The sequence below is a fragment of the Aspergillus homomorphus genome (assembly GCF_003184865.1).
Source record: "Aspergillus homomorphus CBS 101889 unplaced genomic scaffold BO97scaffold_34, whole genome shotgun sequence".
NCBI lineage: Eukaryota > Fungi > Ascomycota > Eurotiomycetes > Eurotiales > Aspergillaceae > Aspergillus > Aspergillus homomorphus.
Window position 1 is genome coordinate 130,751 of NW_020291920.1, and position 25,961 is coordinate 156,711.

At 53.2% G+C, this 25,961-nt stretch overlaps 11 protein-coding genes across 11 annotated transcripts; 7 read left to right on the forward strand and 4 right to left on the reverse strand.

Annotated features, from left to right (window-relative positions):
- Window positions 1-424: 424 nt before the first annotated feature.
- Window positions 425-2,017, forward strand: BO97DRAFT_155058 (Zn(II)2Cys6 transcription factor domain-containing protein). The gene is made up of 4 exons (XM_025690187.1): window positions 425-609; window positions 698-711; window positions 788-850; window positions 904-2,017. Exons 1-4 carry the CDS (start codon window positions 535-537, stop codon window positions 1,625-1,627), a joined length of 876 nt encoding a protein of 291 aa, XP_025548983.1. The 5' UTR covers window positions 425-534; the 3' UTR covers window positions 1,628-2,017.
- A 461-nt stretch (window positions 2,018-2,478) lies between these two features.
- On the forward strand, window positions 2,479-3,184 carry BO97DRAFT_407378 (uncharacterized protein). The gene has a single exon (XM_025695625.1). It carries the CDS (start codon window positions 2,743-2,745, stop codon window positions 3,004-3,006), a length of 264 nt encoding a protein of 87 aa, XP_025548984.1. The 5' UTR covers window positions 2,479-2,742; the 3' UTR covers window positions 3,007-3,184.
- Window positions 3,185-3,272: 88 nt separating this feature from the next.
- On the reverse strand, window positions 3,273-5,091 carry BO97DRAFT_407379 (3-oxoacid CoA-transferase). The gene is made up of 5 exons (XM_025695626.1): window positions 4,776-5,091; window positions 4,525-4,719; window positions 3,729-4,460; window positions 3,576-3,673; window positions 3,273-3,517 (listed from the first exon to the last, which is right to left on the reverse strand). Exons 1-5 carry the CDS (start codon window positions 5,044-5,046, stop codon window positions 3,290-3,292), a joined length of 1,524 nt encoding a protein of 507 aa, XP_025548985.1. The 5' UTR covers window positions 5,047-5,091; the 3' UTR covers window positions 3,273-3,289.
- A 1,063-nt stretch (window positions 5,092-6,154) lies between these two features.
- On the forward strand, window positions 6,155-7,316 carry BO97DRAFT_479705 (LamB/YcsF family protein; the record flags this gene model as incomplete). Its single annotated transcript, XM_025700708.1, has 2 exons — window positions 6,155-6,531; window positions 6,603-7,316. Exons 1-2 carry the CDS (start codon window positions 6,463-6,465, stop codon window positions 7,314-7,316), a joined length of 783 nt encoding a protein of 260 aa, XP_025548986.1. The 5' UTR covers window positions 6,155-6,462.
- A 569-nt stretch (window positions 7,317-7,885) lies between these two features.
- On the forward strand, window positions 7,886-11,700 carry BO97DRAFT_395464 (bifunctional urea carboxylase/allophanate hydrolase; the record flags this gene model as incomplete). Its single annotated transcript, XM_025694031.1, has 2 exons — window positions 7,886-8,091; window positions 8,187-11,700. 2 exons carry the CDS (start codon window positions 7,886-7,888, stop codon window positions 11,698-11,700), a joined length of 3,720 nt encoding a protein of 1,239 aa, XP_025548987.1.
- A 331-nt stretch (window positions 11,701-12,031) lies between these two features.
- Window positions 12,032-12,457, forward strand: BO97DRAFT_350969 (uncharacterized protein; the record flags this gene model as incomplete). The annotated part of the gene is made up of 1 exon (XM_025691961.1): window positions 12,032-12,457. A coding segment is annotated over one exon (426 nt), but the record flags the coding sequence as incomplete, so codon positions are not given.
- Window positions 12,458-12,699: 242 nt separating this feature from the next.
- Window positions 12,700-13,814, reverse strand: BO97DRAFT_155122 (uncharacterized protein; the record flags this gene model as incomplete). Its single annotated transcript, XM_025690188.1, has 1 exon — window positions 12,700-13,814. A coding segment is annotated over one exon (873 nt), but the record flags the coding sequence as incomplete, so codon positions are not given.
- A 1,049-nt stretch (window positions 13,815-14,863) lies between these two features.
- BO97DRAFT_155226 (FTFMHR domain-containing protein) lies at window positions 14,864-17,976 on the forward strand. Its single transcript, XM_025690190.1, has 7 exons — window positions 14,864-15,028; window positions 15,080-15,134; window positions 15,210-16,299; window positions 16,364-16,486; window positions 16,536-16,586; window positions 16,638-16,762; window positions 16,808-17,976. The coding sequence occupies exons 1-7, from the start codon at window positions 14,953-14,955 to the stop codon at window positions 17,847-17,849; spliced, it is 2,562 nt and encodes an 853-aa protein (XP_025548990.1). The 5' UTR covers window positions 14,864-14,952; the 3' UTR covers window positions 17,850-17,976.
- A 67-nt stretch (window positions 17,977-18,043) lies between these two features.
- On the reverse strand, window positions 18,044-19,286 carry BO97DRAFT_472140 (uncharacterized protein; the record flags this gene model as incomplete). The annotated part of the gene is made up of 2 exons (XM_025700105.1): window positions 18,044-19,011; window positions 19,254-19,286. 2 exons carry the CDS (start codon window positions 19,284-19,286, stop codon window positions 18,103-18,105), a joined length of 942 nt encoding a protein of 313 aa, XP_025548991.1. The 3' UTR covers window positions 18,044-18,102.
- Window positions 19,287-19,853: 567 nt separating this feature from the next.
- On the reverse strand, window positions 19,854-24,268 carry BO97DRAFT_472141 (Vps52-domain-containing protein; the record flags this gene model as incomplete). Its single annotated transcript, XM_025700106.1, has 8 exons — window positions 23,211-24,268; window positions 22,865-23,159; window positions 22,028-22,812; window positions 21,937-21,972; window positions 20,083-21,050; window positions 20,044-20,049; window positions 19,948-20,013; window positions 19,854-19,911 (listed from the first exon to the last, which is right to left on the reverse strand). The coding sequence occupies exons 1-8, from the start codon at window positions 24,075-24,077 to the stop codon at window positions 19,854-19,856; spliced, it is 3,081 nt and encodes a 1,026-aa protein (XP_025548992.1). The 5' UTR covers window positions 24,078-24,268.
- Window positions 24,269-24,491: 223 nt separating this feature from the next.
- On the forward strand, window positions 24,492-25,736 carry BO97DRAFT_407384 (Eukaryotic translation initiation factor eIF-5A). The gene is made up of 4 exons (XM_025695627.1): window positions 24,492-24,611; window positions 24,869-25,135; window positions 25,196-25,328; window positions 25,394-25,736. The coding sequence occupies exons 1-4, from the start codon at window positions 24,600-24,602 to the stop codon at window positions 25,465-25,467; spliced, it is 486 nt and encodes a 161-aa protein (XP_025548993.1). The 5' UTR covers window positions 24,492-24,599; the 3' UTR covers window positions 25,468-25,736.
- Window positions 25,737-25,961: the final 225 nt, after the last annotated feature.

Consider the following 25,961-nt stretch of genomic DNA (forward strand, 5'->3'; position numbering starts at 1 on the left):
CTGTGCAATATCAAACTGATTAGAGATTTGAGCCAAGCCACATCGCCGTTTTTCACTGCCTGACAGGATGATTTATGATTGATACAGCTGTCCTAGCGCAGGTCACGTTAACTAGTGATTTGCATAGTCCAGTGTACCCGGCTGAACCCAAAAGAATCATCCTTTGCACTACCACATCAGACTTAGACATCACTACAGAGACATATCCTCAGATATACATAGTTCCCACAAGAAACAGAATGGACTACTCACGTACACGAGAAGAGGGAGGATGATCGTTGATCCATAAAGTATTGTCAGGGTTCTCTAAAGGGAAAGACAGCAGGTTTCGGCTAACCGTTCAGCCGGCGACTTCTCCACTACTGCCGCAATTAACCGAATCGGCGAACCTTCTCCATGCCATGCGATAATGATATGGGGCAAAAGGAAGTAGAACGTCGTCGTCGTCGCGCAACTTTTGGGCTCTTGACTCCCAACACTCTTCCATACCCTCAGCCTATTCCTATGCTGCTGCAATAAGTTCATCCTGAAGAAATGGCGCCGAGCAAAGCGACCAAAGTCTCCCGAATCACCGTGGCTTGCAATTCCTGCCGGTTCCGGAAACAGAAGGTAAGATTCGGCTATTGGCGATCAATTGAGTTCTTATCGGGAAATGCGAAATGTGATCAGATTCTAACATGCATCCCGCAACCTGCAGTGCAATGGAAACAAGTGAGTAACTTCACTTGAAGCTTTTGGGCCTCACAGTGAAAAAGGCGTGCCAGGACTAACCCACGTGGTTGTCAAGACCGATTTGCACACAATGCCACCAAAATAATCGTCGGTGCGACTGGCCCGAGCAGCTGAAACGGTACGGCAAAGCGTTGCTTCTCTAATCATGGCCAAGCTTTGACATCCAGACAGAGGCCCCGCCAAGGGCTACATCGAAGCTCTCGAGCACCGACTCCAAGAAACTGAAACTCTGCTTCTCAAGTTCCTCTCACACATGTCCGACGCCCAGTTATCATCCTCGATTCAAGATATCCAGTCCGACATCCACAACGGGATAGCTGCTACCAGAAGTCCTCCGCCCTCGTATACACCGTCATCGCGATCAGGGAAACGGGGAACGGAGTACTGGAAACAATTTCCGCTCCACACCGTGCAAGACGTCCGAGCGTGGCAGCAGGACTGTCTCAACCAGGAACAACAACAACATCAGACAGGCTCGGGACGCAACTCAGCGGACCGCGTGATCAGCAGTGTCTCCGACATCCTCAGTTCCAGAAACAGTGAGCCCTTGGGAGAGACGTCGCATGAAGCCGGCATCGAACATCGACCAGCGGCTGTACCCAGGTCAGAGCTTCCGCCGATAAACGCATTTCGGGTCAACATGTACGAGAGATCGGACGAAGTCAATGAGCAGGCGAAGGATCCGATCGCTAGCCTCGAGAATCCACTGGAGGGGTATAAACAACAGAACGCCGAAAAGCCGCACTCTGGCCCGATGTTTCCCGCGATACAGCTCCCGCGCATCAGTTGCTCTCAGTCGGACCACTTACGAGGGCATGGCCTGAATGTGCCGCAAGCACCGAGTCTTTGGCGGGGTGCGCCTTCTGTGAGTTTCCAGCAACAGTATCTCTGGTAGAGACTGCTGCGTGGTGTATAGATCTTTCAGACGGAGCTTATGATGTTAGGGCCTTTAAGATTGGCCGTGGTATGTAAAGAAGTATTGATATGATTCAGTGTGCTCTACCAACGCTGAGCGGGTGTTTGGAATGATGCGCCTGAGAGGCCTGGTAAGCATGGTTTCATCGCTACATGGAGGAACTATCTACATAGGCAAGCTCAGGGCGCGAGCGATTCAGCCCATAAGGGCCGCAGGACCACGCCAATTTGAGATGGATGGTGCATCTGTTGGCTTGAGACAAACATAACGGAAGATAGTTTGATGTCGTCTCAGCCCAGAAGAGCCCTTGACAGGGTTGTTGTGTACATAGAAGAATACCCTCAGTTCAGGCCAAACGCTCGGCCCCACGACCAAACCCCACATTGCGGGGAATGACATGACAATCAAACCTTACAGAGAAGAGAATCCAATCGATACATTCCAGCCAGTAGCAATACTTTGTCACATCGGAGGCAATCTCCCTAGCTATTCTAACTCAATGCAGCTAACCCACGCAGTAACCCGTACACCCACTGCTAAAACATCGCACTACTTTCTCAACGCTCAATCGCATCTACTCATCAGAACCAACAACACAGCCCTCAGCAAAGCCCACTACAATCTCCCTGCAATACCCTCCGTAGTCATCACCGTACCACAATGCTTCTTAATGAGAAAAGAGTAAACCTCAAACTCACCCAACCAAACAACACCTCACTTCCTTACATCGCCATGACGCCATCCCACACACTCGATCATACAACATCCAATGCCTTCAGCATGATACAATAACCCGATAAATCCCATCAATCACCTCCCACGAAGTGCCACGAAGTGGATCTTTAAGCCATGAGGATACCATGATCTCATTCCCAAGGACAGAATCTAGCGTACCCTCACGTCCAGCTATAACAACCCCTAACTACTCGCTCCCTCTCACATCCTTAACAAATTACCTTCATCCTTACCTACCTCATCTATCTACTCTCCTCATAACGAGTACACTTTCCCAACCCACAAGGATATACCTCCAAGTCATAATCACCCTCTACCACCTGAACAGAAACAGAACAGAAGAAAGGAAGCAAGGAACCATGCCCTCCAAACCCATCAACTCGCCCCCGCAGCAACCAAAGAAGGCCCACGGCCACGCCCTGGACGACGCCCCGATCGACGACTACGAGGACGAGAACGCCTGGAATCTCCAGGATGAAGACGATGCGCAAAAAGACCAGAGCGAGCGTCTGCCGTTCGACGCGCCGAATGTCGCCGCCGCCAGACGCATGAATCATCCGCAGGTGGAGCGGGATCACTATGGGACTAGTGGGTCGAAGAATCGGTCGAAGACGGGGCATTAATTTCTTGTTAGTGGGTGTTTGATTTGCTTAGCCTAGGCCGGGGGAAGGGGAGAGGGGTTTAATCGTTGGGGTAGATTATGTGTCCGGTTTTGTGTTTTATCTTTCAGTAGGTTTGAGTTGGAGATGGAGGTACAGCACTAGGTACAGACTAAGTTTGAGTAGGAATCATGAAAGAGATTGTTAAGTTGTTTATTTAAATGGGTTCGGTTCAAGTCATTCTCTCATTATATACACAATTCTATAAACCAAAATGATATCATCTAAAGGGGGAATGGAATCTGATTTACAGCATGGGCTTCAAGTCGTCGGCCACCTTGAAGGGAGCGGCAGTCTTGCTGCGGATCTCCTCCACGGACACGCCCTCGGCGTGCTCGACCAGCGTCAGACCCTCGGTGGGGCTGACCTCGAAGACGGCCAGGTCGGTGATGATCTTCCACACGCAGCGGGGGCCGGTGAGCGGGAAGGTGCACTCGGACAGGATCTTGGGGTTGCCCTTCTTGTCGGTGTGTTCCTGTTCATCTGAGTTAGGAGCTGCCTTGTGGGACATGGGTTGGTGGTTGGATGCTTACCATGGTGACGACCACCTTGGTCTTCTCGGGGTTGGCGACCAGGTCCATGGCACCGCCGACACCCTTGACCTTACCGGGGAGCATGAAGTTGGCCAGGTCTGGAATTGTTAGATTACTTGCTCGCGCGCGGGGACAGGAATTTACAGTGCATACCTCCGTACTGGCTGACCTGCAGGGCACCGAGCATGGTCAAGTCAATGCGACCAGCGCGAATCATACCAAAACTCTCGTGCGAACCGAAGAGCGAAGCACCGTTGTCCAGGGTGACGGTCTCCTTGCCGGGGTTGATCAAGTCGGGGTCCTCCTGACCGGGCTGGGGGTAGCCACCCAGACCCAAGATACCGTTCTCGGCCTGGAGGACGACCTCCACGCCCTCGGGCAGGTAGGCGGGGGCAATCAGGGGCATTCCGATACCGAGGTTGACGTACATGCCATCGCGGAACTCCTTGGCGGCACGCTTAACGATGCGCTCGCGGCGGGCGGTCGCCTCGCTGTCGCCGGCCTTGAGCAACTCGCTGGGGTCCTTGGCGAAGGTGAGCTTCTCGATCTGCTTCTCGCCGGTGCTCTTGATGACCTTGTTGACGTAGATGCTCTGGATGTGGATGTTCTCGGGAGCGATCTCGCCAACCTCGACGATCTCATCGGCCTCGACGATGGTGTACTTGGCGTTCTTGGCCATGGCCTCGTTGAAGTTGTTCATCGCCTTGCGGAACTGGCAGTTGCCCAGCTTGTCGGCCTTGTGGACCTTGACCAGGGCGTAGTCGCCGAAGATCGATTCTTCCAGGAGGTATTGCTTGCCGTTGAATTCGCGGGTTTCCTTAGGCTTGGACGTAAGAGCTACGGTGCCATCCTTGTTGTAGCGCACGGGGAGTTCACCAGTTTGTACTAAACCCAGTCAGCAGTGTCCGGACCCCTCCCCATACAGGGACTGCGGCAATGCGCAACATACCGATAGTTCCATAAGCAGCGGGAGTGTAGAAGGCAGGGACACCAGAAGCACCAGCAGCGCACTTCTCAGCGATAGTGCCCTGGGGCGTCAATTCCAATTCGAGATCACCACTCAGGTACATTTTCTCGAAGACCTTGTTTTCACCGATGAAAGACGCAATCATCTTGGTAATCTGCTTGGACTCAAGCAATTGACCTGCCTTCAATTAGGATCGAGTCTTCTCAACGTTTCGAGCCTCAGAATTGACCTACCAAGACCACGACCAGGCATGCCAGCATTGTTAGAGACGACAGTCAAATCCTTGATATCCGGGCGATCGCGCACAGCATCGATCAATGTGTTGGGGACACCCGAGAAACCGAAACCTCCGACCAGCACGGTGGAGGCGCCCTTCATTTCCTTGATGGCTTCCTGAGCCGAGGGGCAGATCTTGTTAATCGCTCTTTGAGAGGTGGACGCGGAGAAGTTCCGCCGCCATACGGGGCGGAACACGGCTGGGACCGCAGGGAAAGGCCGCGACATGATTGCCAATCAGTCTGGCCAAATGTGTAATGAGTACAAAACTGGGGAAGGAAAAAAGAAAAAAAAGGAAGAAGTCGAAAGGGAAAAACGGGGTGTAGAAGTAGAAGAATGAATAGTAGCTGCATAGCTCCGTTCGGCTAGTGACCGCAGCCACGCAGCCGACAAAAGCGATTATCCGCCGAAACTCCAACTTCGCTTTGCCGCCTTCCGAAGCCGACCCCCACCGCTGCTGGCTGGGCCACCGACTGGCGGCGCGTATTGTCCTGTACGTGTTGGCCGCCCATGGGGGAGAACATTCAACCCTGCGGGGGAGCGCACAGGTCTCACACGACTCCGATCAATCTCGAATAAGGTGTTTCGTGTTCCGAAGCGTAGCCACCGAGGCTAGAACAATTTTCGGGACCATTGTATTCTGATTGCAGCAGATTTCATGGTTTCTCCCGCATCTATCACAGGAAAGATTGATTAGATCTGCCACTGACTGAAGTCCGTCATGGAAACGGTGTAATTTACCATTCCGAAAGCGGGAGTCGCATCGGCAAGCCTGGAGCCCTCGTAGGAGGCGATGGCAGATCACCACTGGCGATGTCGGGTGAATTCGCTATTGATTGCCGATGGAATTCGATCACGAGCCCGGGAACAGTTTGTGGGGTGGATCTGCCGAATCCTGGGGTATTCTTGCCTGTTGCCTGGACGCTACAATTCGACACCTGAAAAAAAAGACTTGTAAGGTTGCTCTACCTAGTACCCTCGTGCTGCAACTTGAGGCGGTAAGTACTCGGTACCTACGTGCTCTATCGGGTATCTCAACATCTCTGCTTAGGCATACCATGTTCTGCAATAAGATACATTACTCAAGGCTTCCCATGGCGGCTGCTGGGCAATCAGTGCCATCACTCACAAACAATTGAAGACATTGTATAGAGCCGCGAGAGGTGAAATAGCTTGGATGCCGAATGTTATATCAACAGTCCTCGGTGTGCGTTTCACTGGGCCCTGGCAATGTGACTGATTCCCTTCACAAAAAAAGCGAAGCAAGTTTATTGCCGCTATTAACCAAGATGTCTCTGGCTTTATGACCGATATGTTAGGTAATGACTATCACTCTCCCTTGCACACGAAAAATCGCACATATTGTCAAAGAGCAGGCGCGCGGGGGTGTAGTACAGTACCTATAGTAGTTCATTCCGCTTACCAAGTTTAGCGGTTTTCTACCCCAATTTCTTACCCCACCTCGTTGCATTACCATCCTGATTCCTATGATAACATCGATACGACTAATAAGACTTACGCAATTTTGTTAAGAGCACGAACGACAAACGAATACGTCGAAGTCATTTCAGAGGTTCCGTCGAGCCTTCCGACACAATAGCTCACTGTACCTCTTAACGATAACCCTATTCGAATCGCGCCACCATGAACGGACTAGCCCGCAAGTATGAAATCAATGCTGATATGGGCGAAGGCTTCGGTCGCTGGAAAATGGTTAGTCAGGGTCAGCTGTCATTCCACATGAGTCATCCTGTCGCTGAAACAAAATATCATCATGACCACAGGGCCCGGACGAGGAATTGATGCCATTCATTGACGCAGCCAACATTGCCTGTGGCTTTCACGCCGGTGATCCCACCATCATGCTCAAGACCATCCGTCTCTGCAAGCAGTTCGGCGTCAAGGCAGGCGCCCACCCGGGCCAGCAAGATTTGTTCGGCTTCGGTCGCCGGAAGATCGAGGTCGACCCCAAGGATATGTACGCCCTCGTGCTCTACCAGGTCGGCGCTCTCAAGGCCATGCTGGACGCTGAGAGCGTGGCCCTCTCGCATATTAAGCCGCATGGGGAGCTCTTCTTTTACATGCAGCGCGACGAGACGATCATGAGGGCGGTGCTGGAAGCCTGCGCGATTTTCCGGGTCCCCGTCTACGCTTCCCAGAACGCACAACAAGCGGCGATGTGCGAGGAGTTAGGCATTCCATTTCAGGGGGAGGTGTATGTAGACATCGATTACTCGCCGGACGGTCGACTGCTCCCGGTTGCACAGTCCAAAGTCGCGACGCCTGAGCTCTGCTATGAGCGCGCTCTGTCGGCCGCGATGACGGATACTGGCAAGGATATTGATGGAAATGAATTTCGATTTGGGTTCGATGGGAGGCCGTTCAGTATCTGCGTTCATTCAGACATACCTACTGTTCTGCAGAATGTCACGGGAGCGCGCAAGGCAGTCGACGAGGCGAACACCCAACGATTCCCACAGGAACCAGGGGATTCCTGATTGTATGGTTCGCAATTCAAATTTGATCCGCCGGTTTGTGGTTTGTGGGATAGACACTCTTGCAAAACTATTATCATCACTGTCACCAAAGTCAACTAGTGCCTCTGGTACGCAATCATAGTACTACGGACGTGAGGTGACCTTCCGCGTTGTCTGTCAACCCCGCATCACACCACGCTGCCAGTAATGACGCCCGATGTTTCACCGAATACTGCATGAGAAGACGATCTTCCTTGTTGACAAATGATACATATCAGGCAATACTTACCATAAATGCAGGCTTCGTCATCGATCTACAAAATGCATACCAGATTGATGCTTAGCCATAATTTGACTTCCTACTCCAACTCTTATCGCTTTCCTTTCATGGTGATCCTACTCCGCGCCTGTCAAAACCATCCCACCATTGTTGCACATCGAGAAGCTCATCTAGCATCGAGTCAACCCACGAGAATGCTGTCAGGGAATTGAGCTGCCAACATAATAGGACACGGTCTCACCTGCCATGCTTGAATGCCTAGTTGTTCATTTCCACCCAGCATAATTCAGTGTTCATTACCACCACGAAGATGGATCCAGAACCGCTTCACCATATTCGGAAAGTCTTGGTAGCAAACCGAGGAGAAATCGCCGTTCGTTGCATCAGAGCATGTCGCGAGCTGGGCGTACAGAGTGTCGCCGTTGTGACAAAGGCAGATGGATCCTCACTTCATGCTCAATTGGCAGACGAAATGGTTACATTGCCGGGTAGTGATAGCACAGCTTATATCGATGGGTGAGTGGTGGTAGTCCTCACTCAGCAATAAAGACATCAACCCCTCGCCTTGTATTAGTCTGGTTACTGACCAACCCCCTCTTGTCGATGAACAGAGACTCCATCCTTAAGGTCTGCCTTGACTGTGGCGCCGATGCTATCATCCCCGGATATGGCTTTCTCAGCGAGAACTTTGACTTCGCAAGTGCCGTCACGCAGGCAGGCATCACTTTTGTAGGACCCTCGCCCGCCTCGATCAAGGCAATGGGTCTGAAGCATGAGGCGAGAACGATCGCCGAGTCTGCGAACGTCCCAGTTATTCCTGGCACGCCGTTGCTATCATCTCAGGGGCATGCGCTTGAAGGTGCAAGGCAGCTGGGGTTCCCTCTTATGATGAAAGCCACCGGAGGAGGCGGTGGGATGGGCTTGCAGATCTGCCACAACGAAGACGAAGTCCAGAAGGCATTTGTGCATGTGGAGAGCCGGGCTGGAGCACTGTTCAAGAACAGCGGGGTCTTTCTCGAGAGATACTATCCCCACTCGCGTCATATTGAGGTGCAGGTGGCCGGCAATGGCGAGGTGGTCGTCACCTTTGGTGAGCGCGAGTGCTCTCTACAACGGCGGCATCAGAAGGTGATCGAGGAATCGCCGAGTCCATTTGTACAGCGCACTCCCGGTCTACGCGAGAAGATGTTTGCGGCGGCAACCCGGTACGCTTCATGCCTCAACTACAAGAGTGTTGGTACTGTGGAGTTTCTTGTGGATGATGAATCGGCCGACTTCTTCTTTCTGGAGATGAACACTCGTCTACAGGTGGAGCATGGCGTCTCCGAGCTATGTTACGGGGTCGATTTGGTTTATCTGATGCTGCGACAAGCCGACTGCGAACGTGGGGGGCAGCCAGGTCTCCCCTCCGAGGTACTGAAGACCCTAGGGCATCCACAACCCGTGGGATGGGCTATCGAAGCGCGCCTGTATGCGGAAGTTCCATTGCGGAACTTTGCCCCTAGTCCCGGGCTGCTACAATCAGTTCTATGGCCGGAAGGAGAGGGCATCCGGGTCGATACCTGGGTGAAGAGTGGTCAACGCATCACGTCCCTATACGACCCGTTACTTGGAAAGGTGATGGTACATCATTCCGACGGTCGAGCCGCCGCCCAGCAGCGAATGCTAGCCGCCTTGGAAAAAACCACCTTGCAAGGTACACAGACCAACTTGAACTATTTATCCAAGGTGTTCCAGTCTGAAGCCTTTACTGCGGGTGCTACCCTGACATCTTTTCTCCCGCAATTCGGATACCAAGTCTGTGCTGTGCAAGTACTCGAGGCCGGTTTCTTCACTACGGTCCAAGATTATCCTGGACGCATCAATGTTGGCCATGGAGTACCCCCAAGCGGGCCAATGGATGACCTTAGCAGTAGACTGGCCAACATTTTGGTTGGCAACGAAGTCGGAACAGAGCTTTTGGAGGTTACCTTAACGGGGCCAGAGCTGCTATTTCACGAGGCAGCGGTGATCGCCGTCTGTGGTGCCCAGCTTCCCGTCATGGTAGATAAGACTGAGCAGGCGATGTGGTCCCGTATTGTTGTCAGCCAAGGCCAGACTCTCAAGCTAGGTACCGTGACAGGCAGTGGGCTTAGGGCTTATATTGCGATCAAGGGTGGCTTCCCCCAGATTCCTACATACCTTGGCTCCAAGTCGACCGCCCCAGAACTACAACTTGGAGGTCTGCAAGGACGTCGTCTGCAGACTCATGACATTCTCGAGTTGTCCAAAAACTCGGCTGATTTCGCGGCTAAGTGTACGCCAATGTCTCTACCGCGTGATGCAATTCCTGATTACCGGATCCGAAAGGTCTACTGCCTCAATGGCCCTTTCGGCTCCGAAGAGGTCCTTACACAGGAAGGTTTGGACACCATCTTCAATGCTGAATGGACGACCAGCTACGACAGCAGCCGTAGCGGCGTAAGACTCACCGGGCCTCGACTCAAGTGGGCTCGTGGCGGCGGCGGCGGCGGCGGCTCTCACCCTTCCAATGTCTTTGACTACGGATATCCCAACGGCGGTGTCAACTGGACGGGGGAGTATCCTATCATTCTCACGCGTGACCGTCCGGATCTTGGAGGCTTCGCATGTCCTATTACTGTATGTTCCGGCGAAATGTGGAAGATTGGTCAATTGAAGGCGGGTGACGCGGTGCGATTCTGTCCGACCACCTTCGACAACGCGCTGGAAGTGGTTCTGGCCAAGAACGCCTACCTGCAGGCTGTTGCTTCGTATGCTCAAGGCCAAGAGGAGGCTACCATCCCTTCGCTCCAGCTCGATCTGGGTAACGAAGCGACAGCCTCTATTCTTCAAGTCAGGTCTGCCTGCCTCGAACGGCCTCGCGTGACCTTTCGCCAAGGGGGTGATACCAGCATTATCGTCGAATATGGCGAACAAGTCGCTGATCTGCGAAATACTGCTTGTGTCAAGCTTCTTACCGAACAGCTACAGAGTCGAGACCTTCACGGGGTCCAACTCGAGCCGAACATCGCCACCCTAACCGTGCATTACGATCCGCTCCAGTACCCTCAAGCTGCAATGCTATGCACCCTCGTTGAGGCCAGTGATCAGATCGCCGAGGTATCTGGACTTCGCATTCCGGTGCGCGAGATTCACCTGCCCTTGTGCCTCGATCACCCAAGCATTCGGGAAGCCACCCAGCGGTACATCGAGAGTATCCGGCCCACGGCCGCCTATCTTCCGGACAATGTCGACTACCTGCGCGAAGCCAATGCCCTCGAGTCACGCCAAGATATCTTCGACTCCCTGCTCAAGACCCCATGGCTCACGGTCGCGGTGGGCTTCTTCGTCGGGACTCCGATCATGTTCCCTCTCGACCCGCGCTACCAGTACACCGGCCAGAAATACAACCCTAATCGAGTGTTTACCCCGAGTGGCGCGATCGGGCTCGGCGGCTCCCTGGTCGCTCTTTATCCCGTGGACTCTCCAGGGGGTTACCAGCTGATGGGCCGCACACTGGGCGCATGGGACACGGCGGGCACGCGGCCAGGCTTTTCGCCCACCCGCCCCTGGCTCTTCGATCAGTTTGATATTGTTAATTTCTATCAGGTCAGCGAGGCCGACTTTGACCGAGTGGAACGCGACTTCTTGGCTGGCCGATACAGCTTCCAAATCATGCAGACGACGCTTGATATGGACCACTACATTGCCAAATTCGATGCGGCCGCGCAAAATTCGGCCTACCGAGAGTGGCGGAAACGGCAGGCCGTCGCGGTGGAGGAGATGAATCGGCTCGAGCAGCGGCTGTTCGACGAGTGGAGAGCGGCCAAGACTGCAGCTGCCGGCCAGAATGAGGACAGGGATGATGAGGGATATTGCTCTACCAATGTTGTGAGAATTGCATCCCCTGCGGATGCCAACATATGGAAGGTGCAGGTCAATGTGGGCGATGTGCTGGAGAAGGGCCAGGTGGTAGCAATTCTCGAGGCGATGAAAATGGAGATCCAAGTCTCTGTGGCCGAAGCGCAACATGGCGCTCGCGTAACATCTATCCCTGGCCGCCCCGGCCGTGTTGTTGCCCCGGGCACCACCATCATTACTGCCACCCAAGAGTCAGCTCTTTGACTGATTCAATGTGCTAGACACGAATATCTGGTTCTGATGAGCGAGCGGGAATAGCTTCCAATTAGCTCGACATCCCTGCAGTTGAGGCAGACAGACTCAGCTATTACGAAAGGTTGAAGAAATCTATCACCAGCTGGAGATAAGAGAGATAAGGGTACGCCCATATCTGCCAGTTTGAACTCTTTGGAATTCTGTTGGGGCTGTCATCCAGATCAATTATGACGTCAATTTGATGCACCCATGTCCCCTCATCTTGTACTATATCAAAGTGAAACCCCACCCATTGTCCAGCAAGACATCGACGTCCTTCAGCTTCACCCACCACGCTTGACATCTTCATTTCATCAAAATGCCCTACTACGTCCATATCTCCAACCGCTACACCGGCAATTTCCCGGGCGAGTGGCATCGCTGGCTCTTGACCGCTGCTACCCGGGAAGACGCGAAGAGGTTCTTCTGGGGCCTGGACAAGTACGCCCGGACCAAAGATGCACGGATTCGATCTGTCACGGCCGTGACCATGGAGTGGTGGAACTACGATGCCGACGACGGCTATAGTCTCAAAGTCCTCTATGAATGGATCCAGCAACAGAAAACCAGTGAATACAAAGACATCCGGGAACTCACAGACACCCGGGACACTACTCTTCTTTCCATCTTGCCGGACATCGAGTTCGGAGACAGGTTCTGGCTGTGTCTGCCCCCCGGGCAAAACATTTCAATTGCAGATTTGTGGGAGGTTCGCCCTCGTCTTTGACAGACGAATTGAAAACACGGGAAGGCATAGCAGTTTTCATGGCAAAAATTATGCTCAAGTCTCGATATTCTTAGTTATGAGCTCGGGTCATTGCTGTTATGCTATATCTGATGTGAGAGAGCTGTTATAATCGAGTCTGGCACTTCATGTGGAGGGATTACCTCAGGGATTGCTCTATCTGTTTGGTTCCAGAGCGACGACGTTTATCAGACAGGACCATGAATGCTAAATGCCTCATATGCGAAGCTTACCAGTAGTTACCCCAAGCACAGGAGGAGACAATCGGCTGAACCTATAGCCGATTGGCCTCCGTCTGGGGAAACCGCCCCACCACAATCATCACATCCTTAAGTGGTATATATTTGTAACATAAGAGGTGATCAGTTCGTTCCTGCTCCGTCTCACCTCCGCGCGCTGTCTCGCATATGCGACCATCCAGTTACTGTTGGTCATATCAAGAACGCCCTCATCGGGAATCATGTGACTACAGCCTGGAGATCTTACTACTTGAAGTACGCGTAAGTGCATATAACTGTCCGGCCCCACACAATGACGACAAGTTGCTGGGTCGCCAGGGGAACTCTAATGTTCTCCGCATCCCCGCAATAGATGCTTGGAGATTCCCAGCCTGGCCGAGGAGCTGGGGCTCGAGAACCCGCCGATCACATGGCATGTGGCGCGCGACGGGGTAGCGGAGATCGTCAACTTCCTGGCGCTGATGGGCGGGTCGATGGGTAAGTTGGCCCTCGATATCATCCTCATGTCGTCGAATGAGCTGTGCGAGGTCTCCGAGCCCTTCGTCCCGCACCGCGGCGCTTCGTCCACCATGCCGCAGAAACGCAACCCCATATCCAGCGAGGTGATCTTGGATGCGTCGAAGATCCTCCGCTCGAATGCGGGTCTGGTTCTCGCTGGCTTGGTGGCGGACTTCGAGCGCGCCTCCGGCCCCCGGCATCTGGAGTGGGTGGCGGTGCCGGAGAGCTTTGTCATTGCGGTTGGCGCGCTGGCGCAGACGCGGTTCGCGCTGTCCGGGCTGTGTGTGCATAGCAAGCAGATGATGGCCAATCTGCACTCCACTAAAGGGTTGATCGTGGCTGAGGCGGTGATGATGGGCCTGGCGCCGCAGGTCGGCCGTCAGAAAGCCCTGACGTTGTCTACGAGGCGTGTCGCGAGAGTATCGAGACGCAGCAGACGCTTTTACAGTGCTTGCTGCAGAAGCCAGAGGGTCACCTCCAAGCTGACGGAGGAGCGCCTGCGCCAGCTGTGTGACCCTGTGAATTACCTCGGGGCATCGATGCGGATGGTGGACGATGTGTTGGCGGTGGAGTAGATATGATAATGCTTCTGTAGATAGATCGAAAATTGAACGTATTATTCCTACGGTATAGAGGAACTTGGCTCAACAGCGCCCGAGTCCCTTCCTTTCCCTCCCACATGGCTTCAGGCTCTGTCCTCCCCTGCTGCCAACTACAATTGTCTCTTGGGGTTAGACCCGCAGATGAAGCACCACCCAATCAGATATGATGACTCAATGACTATCATGACAGAGAGTAGTCAACCTTTCTTACTCTCGGGGCAAGTGCGTGGACGATGCCGCACTTTCAAGAATCAGGAGTATTCCCAAGGTTTGGGATGCCCTTTCGGTACGTTCGCAACGGTAACCGTGGAGACTTCTCACACCATGTTGACCTGAAGGAGGATAAGTTTTCTGCTTGCCTTAACTTGAGGAGATACTCTAGCAAGTCAGGACTGAGCAAGAAGCACGGAACCAACAGCTCGAAGCGTATCACGTTCCCCAGTCGTCTGTCTAACCGAGTTGGATGACTGTAAGGGAGCTACTCCAGGAAGCAGCTATCGAGCAACTCCAGTATGCCAGGCTGTTAGACTATGTAATCGACACGGGCTATCAATGACAGAGTAGCCAGCAATGTAAGGATGTTTCGTTTCAACAGTGCGTTGGAAGGAACTGTGGCAGATGGATTAAAAGTAAGAAAGCTAAGATAAGAAAGTCAACGAGGAGATTAGCGGAGAGTATCGCATGCACTAAGCCCCATGGGGAAGCTACTCTTAACACACACTTTGAAGTTGCCTTGGTTTGAAGGAAGAAGATGACGCTGCCATTTCCAGTTTTGCCCATAGTTAGGATGACTGAGTGAGTAGTGAGCAGTGAGTCCCTAGTAACTTCTTCACTTCGACTACAACTACTCCTACCACTTCCTGCCCCACGCTTTCTGCGATCGGCAAAAAATCCCACGCTTGACCAGTTCGGAGTTAACTCGCCCCATTTCCCGTTGACTTTAAGCTTCTTCTGCTTCATTCTCTCATCTCATCTCATCTGCCCCTCACACTCTCCTCTCACTCTCTCAGATCTCTATCTCCTCCCTTCTCCCCACCTCCAATCTATCCCTTTCCCACATGGTGCAACCTCAATGCATCCTTCTGTGTGACTGTCTTCTTGACACCTCCACTCCAGTGGCTCTCCCACGCGCAAAATCATGGTCATGAAGCAGTGTACCATCTGCGACCGGCAATTCAAGAAGACAGAGCATTTCAAGCGCCATGAACGGTCGCGTATGTCAATCTCACCTCGGTGCTTACTGAATTGATGTTCATCCTTGCTAGACACGAAAGAGAAGCCGTACCAGTGCAGTGTCTGTCTGAAGCGCTTCTCGCGGAGGTAAGTGCAATTGTCTCTCTCCGGTTCTTGCATACAGAGTCTAATCATTGACGCTGACACTCTCTTCTCTCACAGTGATGTCCTAAGTCGCCATGCCAAAGGCCACAAGAACCCCCGCACCGAGGCGACGGGCGATGCGCAGAATCTCCAGACCGTCACGCCGGCCGCCGCATCGCATGATGATCGCACGTCGAGCGTGTCGAATGGGACTCATCAGCAGTCCTTACCGGAGATGAGCCCCAACAATATCCAACACATGCAGCACCTCCCGACAGCCCGCGGCATGTCGCTATCGGCGACAGCGGGTATTCCGTCCTCTTCGCTGGATTTTCTGGCCAATATAAGCACCCATCAGCCTCGCACGGAACCAGAGGCCAATCAGATGATGACCGATGGGCAACAGCAGTACTTCGGATGGAACGATATGTCTGGTTCTGATCAGCAATGCTATCGAGGAACTATCCTCGATCCGATGCAGAATGACTTGCTGCAATTTTGGCTGGAACCCCGCGGTGACTCGCTCTCACACCACGGTTCATTAGACATGATGTTGGACCCGATGACTAGCCTGTCAGCCGAAGATTCCGTGGCAACACCCCAGCAGCATCAACAGCAGCAATCATCCGCCGACAGCGAGAATTCGAAAACGGGGGTGGTGATTCCAAATGAGCGATTCTCCCGCGTGCAACGCTATTGGCTTGCTCCCTCGAATAACACCGGTCGCCTCATGAACAGCCTGTGGCGCGATGTCGCCGGCAATGACTTGCATAATATATTCAACCTACCAGCAGCACCAGTACCCAGTGGGCCAGCTGGTCTTCCGCAGGGGTCCCGGTATGGTCTTGACGAAGCGTGTCGGCAACGTCTATACATGGCTTTTGGGCAACCGGAACAGTCGCAGCCACATACGCTGTCTGGGGCCAATCCGCTTCCCCCTATGGCTTCCGGTTCGCTTCTCAAGAATCACAACTTCCCTCCGGCTGAGGTCCTCGATATGGCGCTTGATCTTTACTTTCGCGAATTTCACCCATTGGTGCCATTCATACATGTCCCCAGTTTTTCCGCCAGCAATATCCGCCCTTCGGTACTGTATTCCATGTGTCTTATCGGAATGGTTTTGTTGGGGACGAGAGGGACGATGGAGTTTGTTTGCAAGAATTTCTCAGTGAGTGAGCGAGCGAGCATGCCTCCGCGCGTGGTTAGTGCCGTGCTAATAGGTGAATGTCAAGTTGATGCTCGAGCGCCTAACGGTTGACCTGGCTAAATGCTCCGTGGGGGTGGAGAATTCGGTCTGCACGGTCTCTACCTTTGCTGCCTGTTTCATCTTCCTTAACCTGGCTGCTATGACTGGGGTAAGTTCAGGGGCATTGAGGAAAGCTGGGAGTCGCTGACAGTCAATAGGAAAAGGAACACCTCGCAAAATGCCAAATGCTCTATGTCAATCTCATATCCGTGAGTGGTATCTGCAACGGGGCTAGCTTAGCGGAGCTAATAATCTCCTAGATTGCGCAAAGACATGGTTTATTCGCAGCCACGGAAGGGCAACTGCTTGATATGAATCTTTTCGACACCTTCAGCGATGTAGAGACCCGATGGAAGGCGTGGAGCAAGGTAGAATCTGTCAAAAGGTTGGTGCATCGTTTCATTTTTGTGTATCCGGGCTGATCGATTAGATTAATCACCGGTCTATTGCTCTTGGATTCGTGGTACTCATCATTCATGTCGACGAGTCCTATCATCGCGCCCGACTCGGTCCAATTAATACTGCCGTGCGACGACGCACTCTTCCGAGCCATTACTGCTATGCGGTGGATGCAGCTGATCTGCAGCGGCAAATGCATGCTCATGCCTACGATAGTGGCACCGTCCGAAAATGTCGGCTTACCCGAACTAGAAACCCCGGTGGACGACTTCTGTATGCATGCAGTGCTCTCACTGGTGCAGTTGCGGTTATCAGAAGCTTACTACCGCCTGCTTTCAAACCGAGCGCAGTTTCCCTATGCGCCGTGCCACACTTATAGTATGGACGCTCGTGCTAGGTGCCTTGCGGCCCTTCAGCTGCAGATTGCCGGCAAATATGGAGACATACTCGGCCGGTTGAATCCCAATGCGGCTGTGACGTGGCATAATATGTGCTTGACGCTGTCGGCGGACACCCAGATCTTTGATTTGGCGGCGGGACGATCAGGTCCAGCCCCTGCCCGGAAAGCCTTGGATGACATTGCCGCATGGTCTCAGACACCAGCCGCCAGACGAGCCTGTCTGCACGCGGCCCACATCTACAAGGTGTTGACTAACCGCAAGACCTCGGATCATATGATGTTCCACTCGGTCTTTTCCCTCTTCTCCGCAGCGCTAGTCCTGGGACTCTATGTTTTCATGGTGCCTAATATTCCGGATCCGCAGGGAGGGGGCACTGCGATTGAGCTATTCGATGACATCGACTGGCAGAAGGTGGGCACGGAGGGGTTTACCAACTTCATGGTGCCGCAGGGGAACCAGCATTTCCCGCCGTCAGAAGAGCCTGCTGTGAATTTTATCCGCAATGGGGGCACAGTGTTCCTACGCGGGATACCCATCCAAGGCGGATACCAACCCGCACGACGCGTTTTGCTGGACTATGCTGGATTGTTACGAGACGCTGGCAAATGGAGCGTGCGCAAGTTCTCATATGTGCTTCACATCATGAGTGATGTATTGATGGACGTGGAATGAAGCATCGACTAGACTGCATCTTACCCGGGCGACTTGACTATGTCATCAAACAAGCTCGAGAGGACGCACCGGCGCATAGTGGTGGCACTGATCAGCTGGCTGAACAGGTTTCCACTGGCTTTATTGCCCAGACGGACGATCACGGAAAAGTGGTTGCAGTAGTAATTTTGATCAATTTCGTGTACAAATACGCACTGACGCTATACAATACCCCATAACTAACTGCAATAATGAAATTCCTGTGTGTCATTTTTCAAACCCACGATCGATTCCTGATCCTCTCATTCAGCACCTCCAATTCCTCCTTCGAGATCACAAGACCCCTCAACATCTTCTCGTTCTCCAAATCCCCGATATCCAGCATTTGATGCTCCCCAGCCAACACGACCCTCGAGCATCCGGTCTCAGGCCTTCTGTCTGCAAACCACAGCCCTTCCCCTGGACAAGTTTCGGTTTCCGCACTCCCCACACTGCTAATAGTACTGGTACTCGCCCGCCTAACCTGGAGATGCTCAGCATCGCCTTCCCCTTCCACCCCAACAACCACCTCCGCACCCTCGAGGATTGTGGTATCATCCTCTCCATGCCCCTCCGCGTGTGCGTGCCTCTGCCCCGGTTCCTCCCCCTCCGCCGGTTCCTCACTCCCCCTCCGCCCCCCAACCCCATACTCTGCACTCAAATCCCCCGTATACTTGGCAACACTCACCCCATTACACCGCGCATCCGGCATATGCAGCACATCATGCAGCACCAGCGTCGTCGTGCGCGCATCGTTCGGCGCCCGCCGCACCCGCAGCTGCACCGTCCCCACGCCCAGCACCCGCTGGTTGGCGATCTTGCACGGCGCCCGTCGGTATGTCTCGAAGGACGCGCGGTTCTTGGCGAAGTGCGTGTTGCTTGTTGCTGGGAGGAGAAGCCAGTCCCAGCATCTGTTTGTAGGGGGTTTTCCTTCTTGGTGGTGGCGTTTTCGGGTTGGTTTTTGGGTTTGTGTGGTCGGTTTGGTGGGTTTTGGGGGGTAGGGGTTGTAGTGTTTTGTTTCGTTCTTGGGTTGGGGTTCGGTTGTTGGGGGCATTGTGCTTTCGTTGTGTGGATAGGCTCCGTGGGATGGTACCAGGTCGTGGTTGTGTGGTGGTCGTGGTGGTATAGATAGGTTGGTTGTGGGCTGTATTGAGGATTGCTTGATATGTGTGTATGTGGGGTATTGTATAGGGGTTGAATAGAGAATTGAATTAGGTTGGGACGAAGGGGTGTGTAGCTTGCTAAGCTAGATATGGAGGGTGGAAAGAATAGGAGGGCCCCGGGAGCTGAGGGAGGATCAATACTCCGTACGCAGGGCTAGTCTACGCGTAAACTGCAGTGACAGCTTGCTTGCTTGCATGCAAGGGTCCATGGTGGCAACTATACTTCCGCTTTGGGAAATTCCACTATCAGGTCCATTTCTCTTCCTCTGGCATTCTCTGTAGATACCTAATGCTACTTCCACTTGGTAGTGTACGTCAATTGAGGGAAGTAATTGTAGTCTGGGACTGTTGGTTCATTGCTTTGGTTAATGGCTGCAATTGCTACAATGATTTTGCTGCATTGTTCTTGCTTCTTTGTCTCGACGGCAGGTCTTGACGTCAGCTCTGATGATGGCGAATATAGTGAGTGGTCCAAGCTTGCTGATTAAGGTTGTGTGGGGTGGAGCTGTCCGCTAGTTAAGGTTCTTGTGTAGACAAAGACAATAGGGAGGGGGTGTTGCTTTGCTGTGCTTCGTGTTGCTTCGCTTTGCCTGTAATTGCCTGAGATTGTTTGCGTATACTCATAGTTTGAATGGCTGGTTCTGCTGAGTTAATACTATTGCTTTGCTCCTATGGTTGATTGCTCCTTATAGCTAGTATTGTCTTCTGCATCATTGTATGGAAATACCGTTCTGACGCTTTTCTATCGCTTCATCGCTTGATCGCTTCGTATCAATTCTACCACGGAAATCAATATGTACTGTACAGAGCAAAGCTAAGCTATCTAGTGGAGAATCCGCTTCACCATCTTTCCAATGGCCAAACTACTCGTCAACCCCGGACTCTCAATCCCCAACAGATTCACAAACCCCGGGAACCCCTCCTCCTCTTGGATCACAAAGTCCTGGAACATGCTCCCCTTCGCCCAGGCGGAACCGCTCTCCCTGCTCAACTTGGGCCGGATCCCACAATACGAGGCACTGATGGCGCTCGCATCCACATTCGGCAGATACTCCCTGATCAGCGGCAGCGCCTGCTCCAGCCGGGCCGGGTTCGGCGCCAGGTCCTCGCTATCCTCCACCCACTCCGCATCAGGCCCGAAGCGAACCTGCCCGCCCATATCCAGCGTGAGATGCACGCCCAAGCCCGCCTGCGCCTTGGCCACGACCGGATACACCAGCACAGAGGTGCGGGGGAACGAGGCCGCGTACGAGAAGTAGGTGCCCTTAGCGTACAGCGGGGTGCGATGCCGGTCCGCAGGCAGCAGCATGTTGTTGATAGCACACGCGCCATGCCCCGCGCTGTTAACGACCGTCTCAGCTGTGATAGCCGTCTCAGACCCATCGGCCGTAACGGCCGTGATCTCGTAGCCCCGGCCCTGGCCGTTGTACCGGACGCCTGTCACGCGCGTGCGGAACGCGCAGTCGCCGCCGCGATCCTCGAAGTCGCCGTGCAGGTACGTGATCAGCGCATGGCTGTCCAAGATCCCCGTTGTCGGGCTCTCGAGCACCCCCGCCTGCGCCCGCACCTCCGGCTCCCGCCGCGCGATCTCCTCGCGACTCAGCATCCGCGTCGTCACCCCGATCCGCTGTGCCGTCTCGTGCAACCGTAGGCACGCTTCCCATTGCGCTGCGTCCTGCGCCACCAGCCACTTGCCTGTCCGGCGGTAGGGGATGTTCTGCCGCTCGCAGAGGTCGTACAGCAGCTCCTTGCCTTCGATGCAGAGTTGCTTCTTCAGCGTGTCGGTGCCGTAGTAGAGCCCTGCGTGGATTACCTGTTGCGCTCGTTGGTTCATTAGTTGTATTCCTCCCGAACTTTTTTTTTTCCCCCTCGATCTATCTATATCCATCATCCTGCTCCTCCACGCAGACACGAACAAAGCAAAGGGGACAATGATGCAATCAATCCTCACCTCGGAATTTCGACTACTCGTCTCCGTCCCCGGCGCGTCATGCCGCTCGAGCAGGATCGTCGACGTCCCCTGCCGACTGGCCAGTTCGCGCGCAATGGCTAACCCGACCACCCCGCCGCCTATGACCTTCGCAAATCAGTATAAGCCTGTGCCATAACGAACTGGAAACCAAATTGAAACCAGGAAAGCGGGGGCTGAAACGTCCTGAAGTGCCCAAGGAACCCCTCAACTCGACGATTCACTTACCGCATGGGTGACGTCGGCCTGGGGCGCGGACGTGCTAGCGAAGCCGCGACGGCAGAGGAGCCGGGCACTTTTGGTGAGGAAGTGGGCGGTGGGGCGAATGGTCATTCTTTGTTGTTCATCAATGGTATTCGGGTTCCAATTGAGAATTTAAAGGATATAGGGATACGGCGGTGTGGGATTATGAATGGGTAGATGTTGATCTGGAGGGTAGGTTTTATGTTATGTTCAAGTATGGAAGTCGGGTTGGTTATCGATAGCCCGCCGGGATGGGTTGCCAATGGATTTACCGAGTAACTTCTAATTAGGGGAGGATCCGCCGTGGGGAAAGTCGGTGTCGGCGCCGGTCCCGATTTTGGGTAGTTGATAAGTATCCCGTGACCCTGTCGTGGATGATAAGGAAGGTCATTTACATTGTGCATGGTCTGCGTCTACTTCGCTGATTGATATTCATTTATTGGGCGTAGGTTTGATTGTACTGTTTGGATAGTGAACGAGATGGAAAGGCTTTATTATAAGGGGCGCTTTAACCACGCTCGCTTACTTCAGGATCTATATAAAACAGAACCACGCGGTATATACAGGAATTAAAAAAAGCAACATATTATGTGATTATTGATCTATCAAGGTCGCTTCCCTACGTTCTTCAACATGTCGTCCAGATGCTGGTTGCGTCAGTAACTAGAATGATAATTGATCGGGGTCAACTTACCTGTTTCTGCTCGGTTGCTAATTTGCCATGGGTATCCTATTGGCCTGTCAGCATGTTTGTTGTCCCTGAGGTGGTAACGAGACTCCCGTACACTAATTATAGCCAGTACAAGCGAGTAATTGTTAAACAAGAACCGTTCTCGTCGCTTGGCGTCGCCGCCGATGCGGCTGAGCTTTGTGAGAAGATTGTCGAACTCCGCCGTCAAGCGCTTCAAGCTGTTGGCCACGGGCTCGTCATCCCCTGCATCACTGCTGAGTACCAGGATCCCGTGCAGAAGCTGGCCGAATCGCTGCGTTAGGAAATGGGGCGCCGAGGACTTGTTCAGATCGTCGCCCCCAGCCAGGGACAAGGCCGACACCGCGCTGCGACCCGTGTTCGCGGCCACCCGCTTCAGCGACTCGCACTGCGTGTCCATGATGACCTGGAATCGCGGCCACAGCTGCATGTTCACCCCGTTGATGTAGGAGTCCGCAACGGGAACCTTGCGGCGCTGCAGCTCGAAGGCGGCGTGCTGGTTCAACCGGACACAGATCAAGACGCCCAATGCGTCCGTGGTATGTTCGATCAGCTGCTTCGTCAACGTCTGCCCCTGACTAAACACCGGCTCGAATATCTCGACGGCCTTGCGGGAAATTTGCTGGAAAGATAAGGTCGAGAACATCTCGGTCATGAACGAGTACTCGGCTGACACATTGTCCACCACGGCCAGATTGAAATTCCGGAATGGAACCTCAAGTCCATGGAAGGAATTGTCCTCCTCTGCTAGGTATGAAGAAATAGCGATCTGAGCACCAGTCCGCATGATATCCACTCTCCTTCCTAGGGAGAAGGGATCGTGCGCAGCAGACCCAGCACGACTACCGGCGACAGCAGAGCCTAGCATCGTCAGCGACATATTAAATATATAGGACGGGCTCATTGAGCTTACTTGTCTTATGAGCCGACGGATCTCCTCCTAAAATCTCATTTCGATCACTGGGGTATATCTTGATTGACTCCAGCGCTTGGCGATATCGCGTGAAGTGCGACAAATAGTACCACCGCATAGTATTTATGTAAGCCTGCGTGATTTGTCCTGTGAGCTCTGGATGAGCCCGGGAGATATAGCTATATAGATCTTTGAATTTTACCAGCCGCTGCTGCTGAAGAATTTGGGCATTAATGTTGGGGGAACGCAGTGCTCTGATCTGGGACACCAGATAGTCCCGGATGCGCTCCACGGCCTGCACAAAAGGTCAACTTGGCTTTGCGAAGGGTGCACAAGGGCAACTGACCTTGTTCTTGATGTCTTTGAGAAGCGGCCGAACGTCCTCAATGGATTTCGTGCTGTTAGAGCCAGAGACCTTGGCTTCAATGCTTGCCGCCCGGGTTTCCATCTCATTCAAGGCCTTAACCCAATTCTCATCGATCGGCCCCTCCGCGATCAACCTCACCGTTTTGGGAGAGATGCTGATCTCTTCCACGGCAGGCCCGAGTAGCTGTTCGACATTGCGTCGGTTTTCCAACATGGCCGTCAGCTGAATAGACCGGGACTGTAGAGTCTCGATCTCCGCCGATACAGCCCCGAGTTCATTCTGGAAATCGTTCAGATATGTCTCCACCGAGCTTGAGACTTCGTCACAGCCGGTGATAGCCGAATGTAGATCTTGGAACTTGTCTCGTTCTTTCTCGAATTGCTGGACGGTTTGGGCGCCCGCATCGGTGCTGGTAATCCGTTTACGGTTGTCTGCCTGCGCGACGAAGTCCTCCAGACTCAGCCCTTGGAAATCGATGTCCTCCACGAGATCCGAAGGCTTGACGTTGAGGTCACCGTCAGGAGACAGATCCCTTTTACCATTCTGCTTCCCAAGGATACCATTCAGAACATCGAGGGGGTCAGCGACATCGGAGGGGCGGGATCTTGCAGCGATTTGTTTCAGCGGCGATCTGTCACGAGCTGCGGTTGCGGGAAGGGAGGTGGTCGAATCACTGGGAGTCAGGAGGACGGATAAGGAGGAAGCTTGTCGACTGGATCCAGGACGATTGTTTTGTATATTGGGAGATAAACGAGAGGATGTTCTTCGGGGTAGAGGCGAGTTGCTGCGACTGTCAATCTGAGAGCCCGAGGGAGTCGAATGACCAGCAATGCGGTCTAGCCACATCTTAGATGGCGGGCACGGAGTAGGGTGCGGATACCGGACAGCTTCCCGGACCTCATTGAGGGGGGGTCGCGGATATCCCCAAATGAGGGGGGGTAGGTGAAATCGCCTGGGGATTGAGCAAGAGAGCAAATACGACCTGCCACACCCTGAAATAGAAGGAAAGCGCAAACAAGGTGCCAGGTGAACTTGCTTGCAAGCACAGCACACAAACAAGAAGTGAGTGCCGGGGAAGTATACAAGTTAGTAAGTAGTAACTTAGTTCAGATGGGCAGGGCGAGATGCTACGGCGACCCACAGCAACCACGGATGTGGTTTCTCCGACTCTAAACCCAAAACAGACTAGCGACCACAAAACCCCGCCACAACAAGTGCCTTTTTTTCGCAGTCCATTTGTCGATTTCTTTTCGCCTGTTCCCCCTCTCTGCCTTCCATCCATTTTTCTCTTCCTCCTCACCTCCTCAGCGTCTCTCTTCCTCATTGTCTCTTTAGGTTTTCCTTGCATTTACCTTCAAATCCATCACCATGTCTGACGAGGTACGTTCTGCCCGCATTTCTATGCTCTTATCGCTATTCCCAGATCCGGCATTCTCCATACTATACTGCACCTGCTGGGCTTCTGGGCTTCTGGAAGCCTCGCATCGTGCTGCCTCTCCTCCCACCCCCACCTACATATCCCGCTTGTTCCTGCAGGCAATGCATATTCATACTGCCCTCCGTCTCCGGATTATACATTGTCATCATCATCAACATGTCCGTCATTGATCTATCGCTGACTGGCCGCGACCGTATAGCACCAGGAGACCTTCGAGTCCGCCGATGCCGGCGCCTCGACCACCTACCCCATGCAGTGCTCTGCTCTGCGCAAGAACGGTCACGTTGTCATCAAGGGTCGTCCCTGCAAGATCGTCGACATGTCCACCTCCAAGACTGGCAAGCACGGTCACGCCAAGGTCCACCTTGTCGCCCTTGATATCTTCACCGGCAAGAAGTACGAGGATCTGTCTCCCTCCACCCACAACATGGACGTCCCCAACGTCTACCGTAAGGAATACCAGCTCGTGAGTACCCCGCAATTCTACCTTCCTCTAGGAGATGCAGTTCCGCTAACACCTCGGCAGCTCGACGTCACTGACGATGGTTTCCTGTCCCTGATGGACGACAACGGTGCCACCAAGGACGACGTCAAGCTCCCTGAGGGTGAGGTTGGTGAGCGCATCGAGAAGATGTTCCGTGAGGAGGAGAAGGACTGCAGTAAGTGACCTTCCCGTTGCTACCATGTGGTGGTGTCGATGTCCGGATCTAACCATATCGTCTAGACGTCACTGTCCTCACTGCCATGGGCGAGCAGTGCTGCATGGATGTCAAGGAGGCTCCTGCTTCCAAGAACTAAAACACCGTGTTTATGGACCTTTTGACTGCCCTGTCAGCTCTTCTGTATCTCAGAAAGGCCTTGCTGTTTTCGCCCATGTGTCAGGTCTTATGTGATACATGGGCACCTTACGACATAATCTTCTTCAATATAAACTTGGGTATGTGAGCCAGTGACGCTAGTCATGATCACTTGGCAGCATCAAGCGTGCTCTGTCAGAGGAACAGTTCTTGAGTTCAGCACCTTCACGATAGTTTTACGAATAAAAAACCTTTTATTGTTCTAAAAAACAAAAGCAGAATCCTCCAATTTGTAGTAAATCGAGCTGTAATGTGATCACATTCAGTCTGTTTTTTTGCACCTGTGTCTAGGAAACCTGCAGAGAACTATAATCCTAAGCAATTGAAATACCGTAGGGGCCTGTGTTAGTTGACTATATGTGGATACTGTGTTGTCACGGGTCGATGTACTGTACTTAGTTTAACTACTGTACTTCCAACGGTTGCGGAGAAAAA

What these genes read in the sequence shown, in the direction of transcription:
- BO97DRAFT_155058 (XM_025690187.1), top strand. Translation starts at nt 535, where the DNA reads ATGGCGCCGAGCAAAGCGACCAAAGTCTCCCGAATCACCGTGGCTTGC. An exon ending in TGGCCCGAGCAGCTGAAACG is followed by an intron (nt 851 to 903) that starts GTACGGCAAAGC and finishes ACATCCAGACAG; the next exon opens with AGGCCCCGCCAAGGGCTACA.
- BO97DRAFT_407378 (XM_025695625.1), top strand. Translation starts at nt 2,743, where the DNA reads ATGCCCTCCAAACCCATCAACTCGCCCCCGCAGCAACCAAAGAAGGCC.
- BO97DRAFT_407379 (XM_025695626.1), bottom strand. Translation starts at nt 5,046, where the DNA reads ATGTCGCGGCCTTTCCCTGCGGTCCCAGCCGTGTTCCGCCCCGTATGG. An exon ending in CATGCCTGGTCGTGGTCTTG is followed by an intron (nt 4,720 to 4,775) that starts GTAGGTCAATTC and finishes AATTGAAGGCAG; the next exon opens with GTCAATTGCTTGAGTCCAAG. An exon ending in GCAGGTCAGCCAGTACGGAG is followed by an intron (nt 3,674 to 3,728) that starts GTATGCACTGTA and finishes TAACAATTCCAG; the next exon opens with ACCTGGCCAACTTCATGCTC.
- BO97DRAFT_155226 (XM_025690190.1), top strand. Translation starts at nt 14,953, where the DNA reads ATGGTCATGAAGCAGTGTACCATCTGCGACCGGCAATTCAAGAAGACA. An exon ending in CTGAAGCGCTTCTCGCGGAG is followed by an intron (nt 15,135 to 15,209) that starts GTAAGTGCAATT and finishes CTTCTCTCACAG; the next exon opens with TGATGTCCTAAGTCGCCATG. An exon ending in TTGTTTGCAAGAATTTCTCA is followed by an intron (nt 16,300 to 16,363) that starts GTGAGTGAGCGA and finishes GTGAATGTCAAG; the next exon opens with TTGATGCTCGAGCGCCTAAC.
- BO97DRAFT_407384 (XM_025695627.1), top strand. An exon ending in ACCGTAAGGAATACCAGCTC is followed by an intron (nt 25,136 to 25,195) that starts GTGAGTACCCCG and finishes ACACCTCGGCAG; the next exon opens with CTCGACGTCACTGACGATGG. An exon ending in TGAGGAGGAGAAGGACTGCA is followed by an intron (nt 25,329 to 25,393) that starts GTAAGTGACCTT and finishes CATATCGTCTAG; the next exon opens with ACGTCACTGTCCTCACTGCC.